General features: G+C 42.0%; 1 protein-coding gene across 1 annotated transcript in view; it reads right to left on the bottom strand.

Annotated features, from left to right (window-relative positions):
• The window catches only part of LOC124262101 (CAD protein-like), a 108,561-nt gene that overhangs the window by 16,515 nt on the left and 73,182 nt on the right, over nt 1–18,864 (bottom strand). Inside the window, 2 exon segments of the mRNA XM_046696546.1 lie at nt 12,802–12,903; nt 17,781–17,936. Coding sequence (XP_046552502.1) covers nt 12,802–12,903; nt 17,781–17,936 — 258 coding nt within the window.

The following is an 18,864-nucleotide window of genomic DNA, read 5'->3' as shown; positions in this document are numbered from 1 at the left end:
AGACCCCCAGAGCTTTCGAGGTGATTTCAATTTTGAGGTTCGGGGACCTAAAATATATAAATATATAAATATATAAATATATAAATATTTTAGACAATTTTAAGTTCGAGGTTAGAAGAAAGTGCCCAGAAACATCACTTACCGGACCAATACTCACTGAGCTATCGGCAAAACTCCTAGTAGCCAGTGATAACTGCCGTCTGACTGTTATAACAACCGGTATACCAGTCCATGGCAGCAATAATAGCAATGAAAACAAACGTTTGATCCTTTGTTGTGATAAATGACTCATGAAACACTCTGTCGGCAGAGTTCAAACATGACGCCATTTTTTCTCAGACAATATTGTTTTCTTAACAACTAACTATAAGCATGTATGCATGGGTCTCTGCTGAAACTGTGTTGTTGTTAGACAGCTGAGAAGTTGACCTCAAGAGTGACATCAAGTGTATTGACAGTTGGTTTGACTTCACATGTAAGACACTGATTGAATTACCTAATTTTTGTAATGCATGTTATTCTCGACCAACAATTACAATTAAAAAGTCTCGACACCGCATTTCTGTTGTTTGTTTGTTCAGACCATTCAGGGTCACTGAACGTTAAGATTAGTTGTAGATAGGCATTACAGAGTTAATGCGCATGTCAGGAAGTCATTGGTTGCCAGCATTTGAAATGCTTATCGATAGGATATCTAACCCAAAGGTTTGAAGTTCGGAAAAATTCAGGGATATAATATTTTCGAGGTTGCATTTCTAACCTAGAAAAACTCGAAAATTAGATACCTCGAAAATTTCCCGGTATACGGTATGTCGAAACAGTAATGTGAACTAAAGCCGATTCTTGTCAGGTCTCTCATTTCACACCAGTTTTGAGACGGTTTTCAAAGCGATTTTGTTCCACAAAGTAGTAATATAACCAGTGGGATTCAATGCCCTTGATAGTAGCTGCACTCAGGAGGATAACCTCGACAACAAAGCCTAGGTGAAATGGTAAACGCAAGACGTGTACTTTAAAACCTAGATTTTGAACAGAGAATGAATAAAACCCTATATGATGAAAAAAGATACCGAAAAGATACTGGAAAGACAATGGGTTTACGTCATTGGTGGGTGACAAACCAGAATCATGCACAGGACACAAGTAACTAATACCTTACTGAGGGGTTGAACGAGCTGACATGCAGGGTCAGTGACAGGGAGGTGTCCGACATTCCCTCCCTGCAGGTAAACATGGCACCAGTTTCTTTAACACTAAAACAATGCTTATCCTATCTGGAGTGAGTGAGTGAGTGAGTATGGTTATACGCCCCTTTAGCAATATTCCAGCAATATCACGGTGGGGGCACCAGAAATGGGCTTCAAACATAGTATCCATGTGGGGGATCGAACCTGGGTTTTCAGCATGACAGGCGAACGCTTTAACCACGAGGCTACCCCCCTATGAGAATGATAATTATATATAATGCAATATGAAGTGTAAATATTACTATTTCACAATAAAATCATGACAGAGCTTTACATTGACTAACACAATTAGGGGTCCACAGGACCCCACTTACTACTTGCAAGGGTCCTTAGGTGAAATACGAGGGTCCTTAGGTGACCTAGGTGAAATACGAGGGTCCTTAGGTGAATTAGGTGAAATACGAGGGTCCTTAGGTGAATTAGGTGGGTCCTTAGGTGAAATACGAGGGTCCTTAGGTGAATTAGGTGGGTCCTTAGGTGAAATACGAGGGTCCTTAGGTGAATTAGGTGAAATACGAAGGTCCTTAGGTGAAATACGAGGGTCCTTAGGAGGAATACGAAGGTCCTTAGGTGAAATACTAGGGTCCTTAGCTGAATTAGGTGAAATACGAAGGTCCTTAGGTGAAATACGAGGGTCCTTAGGTGAAATACGAAGGTCCTTAGGTGAAATACAAGGGTCCTTAGGTGAAATATGAGGGTCATGTAATGTGATGAAGTGATGTAGCAGACGACACTGTAAGGTTTAATGGTTACTTTAATTACATGAACTGTATATTTCTTGTCACGAATTTTGAACAGTAAATATTACTGTCCCTCCTAAGGGACACAGTATATGAAGTTTTCTGCTTTCGTTCTATACATTAAAGCGTATCAGAAGCACATTTCTGCATCGCGTAAAATTGTGATTATGATAATCCAGTTTTTAATGAACAGGTAATAATGATAATAATAATTCATTTACATAGCGCCTAGTATCCATCTGACTAGTTGCTCACAGGACGCAAGGTATATGATTTAAGTCCTGTATAGAAAAGTAGTTTTGATCTGCAAGGAAGAGATCTATTCAAAGAATGGAAAAACAAAACAAAAAGTATATGCTAGTACATGCAGAAACAGTCTCATGTTCCTGCTCAATCTACATACATGTACATATAAATGGATGATTATAACCCACACATAAAAAGTCTGTAACTAGAAATAATTTTTTTGAGGAACAATGACTTTAAATCCAGCTGCCAAAACTAGTGAAGAGGCTGAGTAACTTTGTCAAAAAATTACCTACAATCATGCTAAAAATGTAATTTTCTGAGTAAAATTGATATTTTATACTTATCCTGACTCATGTATTATTGCTTGTCTCCTTCCTTTCCCGAACGTTAGTGGAACACTTGTATCTCCTTTTTGAAGCTCCCTTTCAAAAGAGCAGACGTAAAATCACTACTCACCACGAGTTGTCTCCCTCTCGGTTTTGGCGGGAAAACGGCGCCACCCGTCTTCCCACGCTTCACTCTCTCCGAATTATGAGCCCGACACTTTGATTTACAGGGAAATCCAAAGTGCCTAGCGGGGGAGGTTGGGAGGGCTTACCTCATGAGTCAGGATAAGTATAAAATATCAATTTTACTCCTGACTCATGTATTATTGCTTGTAGAATCCGACAGATCTGGTGGTGGGTCAAGCCACTTCTGGATTCCAATTAGTGATTTACGTCTTGCATACCCCCCTATGGGAACTTCCTGGTAGCACTTCAATTTACTGCTAGGCTCTGCTGCTGCTGTAACCCTTTACTTCCAGCTTTCTCTGATGGGGGGACCACAATTGTTAACTTTTGGTCCTTGCTTCTGTTAACATATTTATGTGGATTTTTGCAACTCCATCTCTTGATGCAAGCATCAAGTGGAGAAGCGACCCTTCTTATGTACGAGTACGTCCTTACAAGTACTGGGTCTTATCACTTATGCTAGTCTGTCTTAGACGTGCATATGGACTCTAAAGCTGTAACTCTCCTGAGTGTTGGCTTTTGCAAGTCATGTGATAAAAAGGGCGAGACTCTTGTCTCAGCGCCTCTGTGGAACTGTCAATTGTTGTGCTACAACAAGTGGGCCGAAATGGTGAATGCCAGAGACGTCTTCAGTGTTGATGTCTCTCAGGTAGTGGTTGGCAAACACCATGTCCGATTTCCAAAAGCAGCCCTCCATTATCCTCGTGATAGAGCAGTTTCCATGTAGAGCGAGTGTTGACATCAGAGCTCTAATTTCGTGTGGATTGGAGGCTCTTGGAGGATCAAGTCCTGCTGCTTTGTAGGCCCATAGAATGACAGTTCTCATCCATATTGATATCGTAGTGCGAGAGATCTCAGTCTGTGTCTCTGCCGATAAAGGGATGAAAAGACGCTTGAATTTTCGTCTCCTGGTCCTAGACCTTTGTAGGTAGATTTTAATGCTCTTACTGGGCACAAGGATATGTGTATCCTGTGGCCCAAGGACTGATGATAGTGCTGGGATGTGGAATTGTCTGTCCGGTTGACCTGGCAGTTGATTCTTTGCTATAAGGTCCCATCTCAGTCCCATATGCCCAATGTTTCGATTTTCATCAAATCGTGTCCTTTCAAAGTCTAGAGCATGTATTTCCGACATCCTTGCTGCTGTTGCTAAGGCAATCAGGAACAGAGTTTTCTGTGTCAAGAACTCAAAAGATGTCCTATCTAATGGTTCATAAGCGTCACTGGTGAGATGCCGTAGAACTATGTTGAGGTTCCAAGCCGGAGCTTTAAATCTCTGTTGTTGGTCCTCCAGTTTAAAAGAGCGTAGTAAGCGCAGTAACTCTGGTACCTTAGTCAGTTTTACACTCGTCCTCATAGTGATAACTGAGCTCAATGCCGCTAGGTATGTTGAGAGTGTTGACCCTTTTAACCGCTTCGTTTGTCTAGGTGACAAAGATAGTCCGCCACTTGAGGGTGTGTCGCTTTCATGGCTGTGAAGCCTGTTTTCAAAGCGTAGGTCTCAAGGCTTCACCACTTGTCGTCGTACAAGTTGCGTGTTGACTTGCGTAAAGCTAGCGTGACCGCATTCTGTTGGGGATGGCTGATTTGGACGAGATAGTGCGTCTGCTATCATATTCTTGGGTCCTGGAATGTGGCATGCTTTATGTGGATGTTCAGATTGTCTGTTATGTTGAACCGATGAAAGCACAGGTTCAGAAGGTTCGCCGACCTTGTTGACCCTTCTTTGTTTATGTAGAATGCCACTGTGGAGTTGTCCGTGTGTACCGTTAGATGAGCATTCTTCAAAATGCTGGTCCAGTGGAGTATGGCGTTTATCACTGCTTTCATTTCTAGCATGTTGATGCGCAGATCTTTCTCTTGTAATGTCCATTTCCCAGCTGACACTTCGTTGTCGAGGTGTGCTCCCCATCCTTGGAGATATGCGTCCACATAGAGATGCGTCTTGCACTCCGGCTCTGCTAAGTAGGTGCCTCCGCAAACATTCGATCTCTGAGTCCACCATAGTAGATATGGTTTTAGTCTGTCCGGGAGTCCGAAGGGGTCCGGATCGTCCAGATGTGCAATTACGAAGACCTGTAGTGGGCGTAGTTGTAATCCCCCTCTGCGCGTCAAATCTTGTGCTGATGTGAGGAGACTCTGCCACTGTCGCAGTGGCCATGGAGAGAGTAGAGCTTGCGGTACCATCTGTTGTATCTTTAGCCAACGGTCCTCTGGTACTGTTATGCAGTTTTCTGTTGTGATGAGCCGAATTGCTAGGAACTGCAGGTCCTGTGTAGGCTCTAGTTCCGACTTGAGGACTGAGTAGGCTCTGCCAACTTCGTAGTATTAACGGAGAGAGTAGTGCTTGAGATACAATGGCTTGTATCTAGATCCAACGATCGTGAAACCCTTGCCATGTCTGTAAGGGAAACGAAGCAATGTCAGACTCTGTGACTGCCATCGTTGTGAAGTCTATATAAAGTAGACTGGCTGCCGTAACCAAAAGTCTGTCAAACGTATGTTGCTGCAATTCGCCTGATGAATCGTCTTCAATGCTGACAGGGAAGGTCTCTAACCCCGTGAAGACAGTCGAATCACGTAGTTCCCGTCTAACTGGACTGTAATTAAGGCCTTCCTCCCACGTTGAAAGGGTGTTGTCACTTGTAAACAATTCCCTGACATGTGAACTACGTCCGACTTCTGCGCAGGGCGTTGTCTCTCATGGATCAATCAAAATGAAGCATTTTGATTCCTTTAGCTTCCCGCGATGTGACGTCACCGGCGTAGCAGAAAAAAGGTCCTTGTAGAATCTTGTGCAGTCGTTGATATCTTATCAACACTCGGTTTTGTCCGTACCCTTCCGGAGTTATACGAGTGACCACGTGTACAGAGGGTTGCATGGTAAACGCGCAAAAGATTTCGCCGCGTAATACCGATGTAGGTAGGCTGTTTTCCTGGCTGCTGTAACTGTTACTTCAGACCTGAAGATAATGCAGTCGTCCTTTTATACAGATGATCAGCTGAAGTCTACACCTCCTCAGCGCTGCTACTTGTAGACTGCATTCATCGATCTCAATGAAGCGTTGTAAATTACCCTCTTTGTGTTGAAACACACAGGTCCTTGTAGAGTTGATGCTCAATTTTGTTGTAAGTTCTACAAAGGGATTTTGTAGTTTACATCAATCTCTGGAGCCTTTATGCCGGGTCCCATGTAAAGTAGCGGTAATTCCCAAGCTTGGACGTCGAGAATATGTTGACTTTGTAACTTCATAGCCTTAGCAAGGCTGCTGCTGAACCACGCCAATGTGAATACCTGAAGATCTGTACGCAAGTGAAGATCTCTATATGGACATGAGTCCCGTTATTATCTTCTGATGTAGATATATCTATCTAAAATTTCTCAACGATGTGAATCCCGTCCTGGATTCAGTCTGAAGATCTGCGCAGGTGATGAATTCGGACAAGAGTACCCCTCTCGAACTTCAACACGTGTCCCTCAGTCTTTGCGCCGGCGAAGATCTCTTCCTTCGAGGTTGACGCTAGGTCCAGTCCATTAGCCATCCAATATTTTATATCTGATAACATGATACCGCCACCGTCCTCTGTATCATGTCCACTGGTATATGATCGTTGAATATCCTTGGAGATCTGTGTGGCGATCTACGTGGCGATCTGCGTGGCGATCTGTGTGGTGATCTACGTGGCGATCTGTGTGGCGATCTATGTGGGGATGAGCATGTTAAACTACGTGTAGTTCTAAGAGGAGATCTGTTTGGCGATCTGTGTGTAGGTGAGCGTCTTCTAGGCCGGGATTGCCTTCCTGGCAATGTATTCCTAAGTGGTGAATCCCGTGACGATCTGCGAGGTGTTGTTGACGCCCTTGAAGATAATTCAGATGACCTTCGCGCAGGTGAGAGATTTTGTTGAGGGTCTAAGTCCCGAGACGTCTCTCTAGACCTTCTAGGTGGTGTAGGTTTCTTTCTCTGTGAAGTGGGTAGCCTGCGTGAAGGTTCTTCATTAGCCTCATCATCTGATGACGATCTCATTGGTTCTGAAGAGCGTGCCGTCCTGCGCGCAGATTTGCTGACGTCATGTAGCGTAGATCTGCTCTTAGTCCTAGAGCTAGATTCTCTGGTAGGCCTATCAGATGTATCATCAGTGTGGGGTCCTTCGTGCAGCTCTGGATCCTCTCCGAGGTTGATGACTTGAGCATGAGAGCCGCCTGGCTGTCCATCATGCGAGGCTCTTTCTTGTGCGAAGCGCTTCTCCATCATCTCCATCATTTGTTGAGAGAATTGCTGCATAAAGGCCCCGGGGTTGAATGTCTGCGACGATTGTAGAGATGTCGTATCTGAGATGGTAGCGACATGGTCCAGGGATCGCTGTGCCTCATGGATCTCTGCTGTCAGTGTAAAAGGTAACTCGGACTGCATAGATAGGGCTGCTGACTTTACCGTTGCTGAGGCCTGCTTCCTTTTCTTATGCTGTATCTCTTGGATGATCAACAGCGGCTCATCATAAAGGCCTCTCTCTTCCATCAGGACGATTTCGGACGAAAAGGTCCTCGTAATCTGCGAAGAACTCCCCGTAGAGCTGCTTGAAGTCTTAGGGGTGTAAGGCTTCTTCTGCGTTGAAGATGGCCTCTTCTTCTTCATATGGGTTGAGGAGTTGTCCGATGTAGAAGACCTTTTCTTCGATGTAATGGCGGACATCATCCCACGCCACGACATCATGACAAGGATCCAAAAACTCAAAGATCCAAGGACAGAAAAGATCCCAAGGTACCATGATGCAAGGATGCCAGGATCCAAGGATCCCAAGATGCCATGATGCAAGGATCCCAAGATGCCAGGATCCCAAGATGCCATGATGCAAGGATCCCAACATGCCATGATGCAAGGATCCCAAGATACCATGATGCAAGGTTCCCAACATGCCATGATGCAAGGATGCCAAGATCCAAGGATCCCAAGAAGCCATGATGCAAGGATGCCAACATGCCATGATGCAAGGATCCCAAGATGCCATGATGCAAGGATCCCAAGATGCCAGGATCCCAAGATGCCATGATGCAAGGATCCCAACATGCCAAGATGCCAGGATCCCAAGATGCCATGATGCAAGGATCCCAACATGCCATGATGCAAGGATCCCAAGATACCATGATGCAAGGTTCACAAGATGCCATGATGCAAGGATGCCAAGATCCAAGGATCCCAAGATGCCATGATGCAAGGATCCCAAGATGCCAGGATCCCAAGATGCCATGATGCAAGGATCCCAAGATGCCATGATGCAAGGATCCCAAGATGCCATGATGCAAGGATGCCAAGATACCATGATGCAAGGTTCCCAAGATGCCATGATGCAAGGATGCCAAGATCCAAGGATCCCAAGAAGCCATGATGCAAGGATGCCAGGATCCAAGGATCCCAAGATGCCATGATGCAAGGATCCCAACATGCCAGGATCCCAAGATGCCATGATGCAAGGATCCCAACATGCCAAGATGCCAGGATCCCAAGATGCCATGATGCAAGGATCCCAACATGCCATGATGCAAGGATCCCAAGATACCATTAAAGGTTCCCAAGATGCCATGATGCAAGGATGCCAAGATCCAAGGATCCCAAGATGCCATGATGCAAGGATCCCAACATGCCAGGATCCCAAGATGCCATGATGCAAGGATCCCAACATGCCATGATGCAAGGATCCCAAGATACCATGATGCAAGGTTCCCAAGATGCCATGATGCAAGGATGCCAAGATCCAAGGATCCCAAGAAGCCATGATGCAAGGATCCCAAAGTGCCATGATCCCAGGATGCAAAGATCCCAGAATGCCATGATGCAAAGATCCCAGGATCCCAAGATCCAAGTGTCCCAAGATGCAAAGACTCAAGGATCCTGAGAAGCTAACATCCCCACTGAAGTTTGGACAAATCATGAAGAAACTAATTTTTCCTCTGATAAACATTGCAGTCCCCCCAAAAAGCTAAGAATAGAAACATAACATTGTTTACAGTGATAGTTACAGAACTGATGAGACATTTTTCAATTTCTGACAGGAAATTGGTGAACATGAATAATATTCCTAATAAGCTTCAGCACATTCTATTATATTATGTCTTACCTTGTTGCTAAATCAATATAAATGACTATGCATGAAGGTTTCAGATGCGAAGGTTTCTCCACTCCCTTGCATTACTTAACCAAGCTGCTGCTGATCAATGCAGAAACAGGAAATTGATTGTATGTATTTTTCAATAACTACATAATATAAACGTTTTGGCCTCCTTTGTCAGGTGCAATATTTTGGTTTACAGAATGCATTGCCAGAGATGCTTGTTGATCATATTTCATTTTAGTGACAATAAAATCAATCTTTAGATAATGTACGACATTAAATCTCAGTTTGTAAATATGAAGCACGAGATTGACATAAGTATATAGGGGAAGTAGTATGTCCAATATTGTATCATTGTTCTAAATGTTAACTCCAAGTAACATGGATAGCTATAGAGCATTTACTGCATTCATTATCATTGTTGAATTGTGACATTCAATCACAATAACAAAATTAGTACCCAAGTTTTTATTTTAACTTAATCTTAATTCTCATACTTATGATTCAGTCAATGTTCTGTGGCATTCTCTAACATGCTGGAATACTTCCTTATCTAAGACATTGGTAACTATTCTCCCTCTTTGCTATCTGTTTAAACGACACTTAGGCCAGACCAATTTCATTTCTTGTTTTACGAATTTTTGTCCTCAGAAAACCTAAGGCAGGAGAAAAAAAAAAGAAAAAAAGAAAAAGAAATCACCAAAGTAATATTCCTTTTAAAAACTAAAAGAATTTAACTTTTGGCAGTTTATGAACTGTATATTGGGCAAAAAGCAATCTAAAAAGAAGTTTCTTGTAAATTTTACATTTTTGGCCAATAAAACATGAAAAAATACGACCTGCGGATCCGTAAACAAGAAATAAAATTGGTCTGGCCTATCTAAACTCTGACACTATTCGAATTTAAGATGTTTTCAGTGTAATTGACACATTACACTGCGCAGCACCAGTTTGGTCTCTTGAAAATAAAGTATTCGTTTGCTTCATAGTATGGTATTGAAGGAGCCATGAATAGGTCGATATGAATAACTTGGTACAAGCAAGATGTCTAACAACTGGTACAGAGACTACTTACTTTGGGCCTCCATTATCTCTCCTTTAAGATCTCATTAGTTAATTCTTGCTTCAGTTTGAATTCCACACATTCTGAACAGACGATCTTGAATTTTGTTGACATGGTCATAAGGTACAACTGTCTCTCTTCTTCAGTCCATATTGTCAGTCATCGAGGGGAAATCAGCAGACGACAAAAGGTACTAACATCTTCAATATTTTCGCATGAGAAATGGATGTCAAATTCCGCGCCAATGCTGCTCACATAAACAGATAGATGTTCTCCGTAAAGAATTAGCTGAACTTTTGCAGAGAATCTTGTAAGTTATGTTTGTTTTGAGAAATCGTGGCCCGTAGCTCACCTCCCTGACTGTAATTTGGATACAGGAGATCATAAGAATGCTGAAAACACTTGCAGCAATTACAAAATAAACTCTCTGAAACAGGTGATGTAAATGAGAGACTAATACTCATAAACTCACTTTAAAATATGTTTGCCTATGTGATCTTTCATGAAGATAGAAGATAATTTGAAGCAAGCCTAGAAAATATTTTCCTGAACTATTTGCAAGGTATGTACGAAGAAACTGAGTTGATACAAAACTCAACGGGACATGATGGCTGTCATGAAAAGAACAGTGTTGTGAAAAAAATAACTATCCCCGAGAAAACTAAATGCTATGTAAACAAGTTTAAACAAACATATTTTCAAACAGAACTTGTCAGCCATGTTAACAGAAAACCAGCTTTATTAAAATGGTAACCAATGACTCAACAAAAGTAAACATTTACATGAGTTGTAACATTTAAATATTTGTTTCATATAACCCATGTATTTTTATTCCCATTGTTGTGGAAGAGCCCCAAAATACCAATACATGTGAGCTAAACTTCTAATCCAAAGGTTCATGTGAAGAATTTCAACCTTTAATGGTTATCTGATGGTTCAGGTGAGCTAACCTCATGGTTATCCCATGGTTCAGGTGAGCTAACCTCATGGTTATCCCATGGTTCAGGTGAGTTAACCTTATGGTTATCTGATGGTTCAGGTGAGCTAACCTCATAGTTATCCCATGGTTCAGGTGAGCTAACCTCATGGTTATCTGATGGTTCAGGTGAGCTAACCTCATGGTTATCTGATGGTTCAGGTGAGCTAACCATATGGTTATCTGATGGTTCGGATGAGCTAACCTTATGGTTATCCAATGGTTGAGGTGAGCTAACCTTATGGTTATCCCATGGGTCAGGTGAGCTAACCTTATCGTTATCTGATGGTTCAGGTGAGCTAACCTTATGGTTATCTGATGGTTTGGATGAGCTAACCTTATGGTTATCCAATGGTTCAGATGAGCTAACCTTATGGTTAACCAATGGGTCAGGTGAGCTAACCTTATGGTCATCCCATGGTTCAGGTGAGCTAATCTTATGGTTATCCCATGGGTCAGGTGAGTTAACCTTATGGTTATCTGATGATTCAGGTGAGCTAACCTTAAGGTTATCTGATGGTTCAGTCGAGAGGTGAAATTGGGTTTAACGTCGTGCTTGAGAATATTTCGCTCATATGACGACGTGCATGCTTGTGGATGTGTATGTGCGGCTGCTTGTACTAGCCCAGACTTAAGCTGGTTTTATAGTGCTAGTCCACTGATATACCATGCCACAGTGAAGCATGAATACCCCACTCAGACACATTATACTGTCTCCGAGCCGACCAGTCCTTGTTGTACCCATTAATGCCGAGCGCCAGGCAGGGACCAACAAGTACCATATTTTAACGTATTTTGGCTTGACGCGGTTGGGGATCGAACCCGCGACCTTCCACTCTCCGGACGGACGCTCTAACCACTACACCACCGAGGCAGTTTAAATCTTAAGGTTATCTCATGATTCAGATGAGCTAAGCTTATGGTTATCTGATGGTTCAGGTGAGCTAACCTCATGGTTATCCCATGGTTCAGGTGAGCTAACCTTATGGTTATCTGATGGTTCAGGTGAGCTAACCTCATGGTTATCCCATGGTTCAGGTGAGCTAACCTCATGGTTATCCAATGGTTCAGGTGAGCTAACCTCATGGTTATCCAATGGTTCAGGTGGGCTAACCTTATGGTTATCTGATGGTTCAGGTGAGCTAACCTCATGGTTATCTGATGGTTCAGGTGAGCTAACCTTATGGTTAACCAATGGTTCAGGTGAGCTAAACCTCTTAGTATCAGATGGTCCAGGTGAGCTAAACCTCTTAGTATCAGATGGTCCAGGTGAGCTAAACCTCTTAGTATCATATGGTCCAGGTGAGCTAAACCCATCCTGCTGATTCATTCGAGCTTAACTTATTACATGGTTCAGGTGAAGTAAACATCCTTATCAGTCAGTTCAGGTGAGCTAAACAACGTCACTGCCTGGGGCATTGCATGATACAAAACGTGTGTCTCTGACCCACGAAGCAGGAATTCCAAGAAAGGGGTCATGTCACATACAAGATACCTTTATTCAAAGAACTTGATCAATCTTTCGAATACCTTGACAGACTGATCGATCTTGGAGGTCGACCAATCACACTTCGGGACAATCTATTTACTCGATTACAATGAAATGACTTGTCAAAATAGGCCACTGATTAAAATCACATCACCCTTAAAAATCATGAACTGAACATAACCATGAATGTTAATATGACAAAGATAACGTCATGATTCTGGCTTCAAGACAACCAGTCACTAACAGTTCCTTACCCAAATGATGCTGTAAACAAACTCGAGTAAGACATCCAGACAACTGTCCATGAACCAGATTCTATCAATATCCTTAAGCTTGAAATTTAATACAGAAAAACAATAAGGACAGAAAAACAATAAAATCTGATACCAACAAATGAAATAATAGTCGGGTTACCTGTTCGTATTCTTGAAGGGACGTGAACCTCTCTTTTTGTATCCGTGTCATGTAAAGAACATCCGTGTCCGACAAGGCCTCTTCCAGGGAATTAAACACCTCCTAGCAGAGAAATAAAACAGTTAACAAAAGAAGCACCTGTTTCTTGAGTTAGTAAATCTTTCAGAAACACAAACATAATATCTGCATTGCCCCCAATCTTGGCATTCCTGAGGGTGTGCTGTTCTGATTCTGTTGCCCGATTGAATGACTAGTAAACATCTAGGCTAGTAAACATCTAGGCTAGTAAACATCTAGGCTAGTAAACATCTAGGCTAGTAAACATCTAGGCTTGAACATGGCTCTGCAGCTCACTTGAAATATGTATACCTGTAATGTCATCTTTTTGTTAAACGCTGCACTCAGCAATATTCCAGCTGCTGTGTACAAGGAGTGAGTGAGTGAGTGAGTGAGTGAGTGAGTGAGTGAGTGTGAGTGTGAGTGTGAGTGTGAGTGAGTGAGTATGGTACTACACCACTATATATTCCAGCAATATCACCAGAAATGGGCTTCACACATAGTACATACATTGTACCCATGTGGGTAATCGAACCCGGGCGGACATTTCAACCATTAGGCCACCCCATCACCCCACGTGTACAAGAAAGATTCTGTAAAACAACGAGTCAGGCTCAGCGAATCAGGGGATTGATATTGTGAGCACAGACCATCACGTACAGTGATAGGCAATCAAGGTAGTCACTAAACTAATGGATTAAGACACCTGATAACCCTTCCAAACCAAACTATAGTCTAATGGTAAAGAGTCAACTCGTCACGCCGAAGACCCAGGTTTGATTCCCCACATCGGAACAATGTGTGAAGCCCATTTCTGGTGTCCCCACCGTGATATTGCTGAAATATTGCTAAAAGAGGCGAAAAACCATTCTCACTCGCCCAAATACCTGGCCATTTACAATACGACACCATGCTGATCACAAACCTTCTTCACATCTCTTACAGGATTCAGGGTTTAAATAAAGTTATTGCCATTCCACATATCTTCTTGTCAGAATCAAATAATATACTTGGATAGGTGAGGTGAAGTTTGGATTTACATGACCGTTCATGTTTACTTCACTTATCATACCAAACATATGCTGACAGTCATACCAAACATATGCTGACAGTCATACCAAACATATGCTGACAGTCATACCAAACATATGCTGACAGTCATACCAGACATATACTTCAAATCCTGCCAGTCATTATGTCAATCATACTAAACAAATACCATCAATCATGCGAACATTCACTGTGAATCAAATGTCAAACATTCACTGTGAATCAAATGTCAAACATTCTCTGTGAATCAAATGTCAAACATGCCAAACATTCACTGTGAATCAAACGTCAAACATGCCAATCAAACTAAGCATGTGCTGTCAAACATGCCAAACATTCACTGTCAAACATGCCAAACATTCACTGTCAATCAAACTAAGCATGTGCTGTCAAACATTCACTGTGAATCAAAGGTTAAACATGCCAATCAAACTAAGCATGTGCTGTCAAACATTCACTGTCAATCAAACTAAGCATGTGCTGTCAAACATGCCAAACATTCACTGTCAAACATGCCAAACATTCACTGTCAATCAAACTAAGCATGTGCTGTCAAACATCAAGCATTCACTATCAATCAAACTAAGCATGTGCTGTCAAATATTCACTGTCAATCATACCAGACATATGCTGGCAATAATGCCACACATTTCCAGTCAATCATACATAACAGTCATATCAAACACTTACTGTCAATCATCCCAAACAAATGCTGTCAATCATACTAATCATTCACTGTCAGTCACAGCAATCATCTGACTATTAGATGCATGTCATCCTATCCCAACTGATGCTCATGACGTCAATCACTGGACTGCCTGATCCAGTATCAATTACAGGTCATCTTTGATGTATCAAATGCTTTGAACTGAAAGCTTGGTTCTAGGATATTTCTTCTTAATTCACATTTTTCAGTGTGTCGAACTACACGTAAATCCCTTCAACTTCGACAAAATTCTGTGTTACTGTATATGGAGACCACCTTTATATAGATAGAGAACTGCTAAGTGCAGTGTTAGACAAAAAACAACCCCACCCAAACAAACATTCCAAAGACAATGTCAATGACACCAACACACAGTTCTCTCCCTCGTTGCATATTAAATGTGATGTAAATTACATCTATACATTTGTTATTGCGGTTAATTATGCACGAGATCTCACATGTGCTGTGTACTGCACTCTGCAGCTTCCAGTATGGATTCTCTGAAGGAAATAGACGGAACAACATACACTGAGTAACATTGGTGTAAGTGGGCTCCATCCATCTGCTGTATCTGTGGACCAGGTGTTCACGAGGAATTCACCAGCACATTCAACATTTTACCTCAACTAAACACCGAGACAAACAGGATCAATTCTATGCCGTGGGCAAAGGCAGAACTTTTCTTTCAATTCACACAATGTTTGACATTACACACATGACATTTCCAGCCATATGACAGTGGATTGTAAAAATTACAGGACCAGACAAATCAGTGATAAATTGTAACCATGTGGGGAACCGAATCCGGGGTACTGACTGACTGAGTTTAGTTTTACGCCGCTTTTAGCAATATTCCAGCAATATCACGGCGGGGGACACCAGAAATGGGCTTAACACATTGTGCCCATGTGGGGAATCGAACCCGGGTCTTCGGCGTGACGAACAATCTGGGTACAATGAGGGTAAATGCCATCGACCCAATCACCTCATCCATTCAGTCACCACTCACAACTATTTGAGGTGCCCTGAGACTAAATCTCAGTGGGTCTCCTGAGTTAGTCCCCTCTTACGTCAAAGAATTAGTGTTGGGAATTGGTTGAAATCTCACAATTGAGGATTGATTCACTACGAACAATCATCGAAAAAAATTGGTTAGAGTCATTTTTCAGATTTTCCTATCCAGGTTGTTATTGCAGATATGTATAACATGATGCAACTTGCCAATTTAAAGTGATGACTAATATATCATGAACATAAACTTCCCGGAGTCTTCAAGAAATATTCAGTCATGCCTTTTCAGTTAGTGAAGTGAGTTTTCTAAGAATTAAACACGTTTTCAGGCCCTGACACTTCAACGATATGTTCCATTGTCAAGTATTTCAAAGACTAAAACAGTAGTTCCAAAATTGTTTACGTTCGATTATGAGAAAATGTGATCGATTGCTTGGTCATTTGGTCACTGCGACCAATCTTCGATTATTTCAATTAATCGGAACACCACTACAAAGAATGAATGCTGGGGACACACAATGTCCTCCTTTCTTGAGACAAACAAGGTCAACAAGGACCTATACTGTTTCTAGCCCCAAGTACAATCAAACACCCCTACATCCCAGAATCTTAAAAGGTCGCTCCCTCATCTACCAATGTGTTTGTTTATTGTTTAATGCCAGACTCAACAATATTCCAGCTGTATGGCGGCAGTCTGTAAATAATCAAGTCTGGACCAGACAATCCAGTGATCAACATCATGAGCATCGATCTACACAAATGATGACATGTGTCAACCAAGTCGGCGACCACCAGCGACCACCATGTGTAAGTGTATGATACATGTGATAGACACAAATCTAAGTCAGGCAGAGGGAGAAGTAGCATTCTCTCTTAAACAGGCTGTTTCCCAGAATTCACTCTCACTCTCTCCTTGCATACGTGTGAGCTCACGCCCCTCCATGTCACATTGTACATTAACCACGCCCCTCCATGTCACATTGTACATTAACCACGCCCCTCCATGTCACATTGTACATTAACTTGCCTGCATATCCCTGATACCCGTAAGGCTTAAAGAAATCAACAAAATGTCAATATCCATATTTGTGTTTTAATCAATTCAAAATACTGCCAGTGTTTTCAATAGCTCTACAGACAAACATAGCCTTAAAGCAAACGACATATAAAGGAAAATACTTATGTTCACAATGCACTGAATTTCACTGAATTTCCAAAAATATTCAGGAAATCAAAAAATAAATGTGAAATAATATTTCCGAACAAACACGTCCCAGAAGTTCAATACAATCTGTTACATAAGAGGGTTTACCAGTGGCTATTAACACACTAACATTTCAGGTTGACAGGAGACAACTTCCCAGATGTTCTGGGGATCAATTAATCACGCACACCACCATTTCTCACTGAAACAGACCCTGATTTGCAAAAGTATCACCCTACGTCCACTTACATACATAGGGACGATTTTTCTCAGTTCAAATCATGTTGATTTATTTCCCCCCAATTTCCCCCTTATTTCAAATGAGGATTTCTAATTTCATTTTTAATTGATATTGTCTGATAATATGGAAATGCCGAGTGTCATGATAGTTTTACACTTTATTATTACTGACTGACTGACTGAGTTTGGTTTTACGCCGCTTTTAGCAATATTCCAGCAACATCACGGCAGGGGACACCAGAAATGGGCTTCACACATTGTACCCACGTGGGGATTCGAACCCGGGTCTTCGGCGTGACAAGCCAACGCTTTAACCCTAAGGCTACCCCACCGCCCCTTATGATTACTATCTCAACAATGGGTCTTACACTGACAAGCTGAGATCTGACTGACGCTATCGGCAGTGAAGTGTCCCCTCATCAACTATTTCCCCACGAGAAGTAAGGGGTGTTTTACATGTCACATCCGGAAACCCGGTGCCCCAAACTCTCCTGAACATTGTCATGTAAAAGTGTCTGTAGCTAGAAAACTTCAAGTCAATTAGAAACATGATTTGCGTGATCTTATAATACTTTGTGCCACACAGAAGGGATCAAACAACAGTTGTTGTTCACTGATCTATAGTTACGCATGGAAACAATTATAATTATTATTGAGAGGACCTCAAGCGAAACCGATCAGTTGTGAGCCCTGCTGTAATATACACAGTACCTGTCTGATGCCACGTGACCGAACCAGCTGTTGGACGTCCTCCGGCATCTGCAGGGACGGCGGAGACACGTAGCGTAGGTTGACACGGTACAACGTCAGCAGACGGGCCAGGGAGTGAACAGTGCGGCCGTTCTTTAAGTCCCCAACCATAGTAATCTGTCAAGCAGAAATGTGCTCAATGTTGTTTCTAAGTGGAATATTTATGTCTAATAATAAAGTGGGGACAAACCAGAGGTTGATAGCATAAACATAGATCAACATCCTGGGGTATGATGTGGGCAATTACACTTGTTTCATCCACCTGATCTCTTCAGATGATTTAGCAATAAGCATGTTCGTGGGGAGTTATTTGTTTACCACATTCAAGTGATCTCTCTCCATCTTGTCTCACGTACATACAGATACCATAGATCGAAATTACTGTCAAAAATGATGTGACAAAGTTAATTCAAATGAAACCATAGATCGAAATTACTGTCAAAAATGATGTGACAAAGTTAATTCAAATGAAACAGCCTAATTCCTTTTTTAATCTTATTTTATATGCATAGATACGTTTTCCCAACATTTGTTAGCCCAGCTGACTGTAAGTGAGTGGGTGAATATGATTTTATGCAGCTTTTAGCAATATTCCAGCAATATCATGGTGGAGGACACCAGAAATGTGCTTCATACATTGTACCCATGTGGGGAATGGAACCAGGGTCTTCGGCGAGACGAGCCAACGCTTTAACCACTGGGCTACCGTACCACCCCCTCACAGCTGACTGTAAACAGCTGCATTAAACTTTCGAATAAATACATAAATTGTTATGAAATATCAAAATAAAAATACTTCATATCTCAATTTGAACTAGCAAGACTACACACAGCTAAAACAGTATACAGACAATTTAAAATTTGTGTAAGATCTGGAGAGTGGTCTCCCTTGTTAGTTTTATTCTATTTTTCAGTAAGAGTGAGTGAGTTTAGGTTTACACCGCACTCAGCAATATTCCAACTATATGGCGGCAGTCTGTAAATAATCGAGCCTGGACCAGACAATCCAGTGATCAACAGCATGAGCATCGATCTGCGTATTTGG

Source organism: Haliotis rubra, unplaced genomic scaffold (assembly GCF_003918875.1).
Source record: "Haliotis rubra isolate DU_JTF1 unplaced genomic scaffold, ASM391887v1 Scf820, whole genome shotgun sequence".
NCBI classification, from domain to species: Eukaryota; Metazoa; Mollusca; class Gastropoda; order Lepetellida; family Haliotidae; genus Haliotis; species Haliotis rubra.
This window is presented reverse-complemented; position numbering and strand designations above follow the sequence as displayed.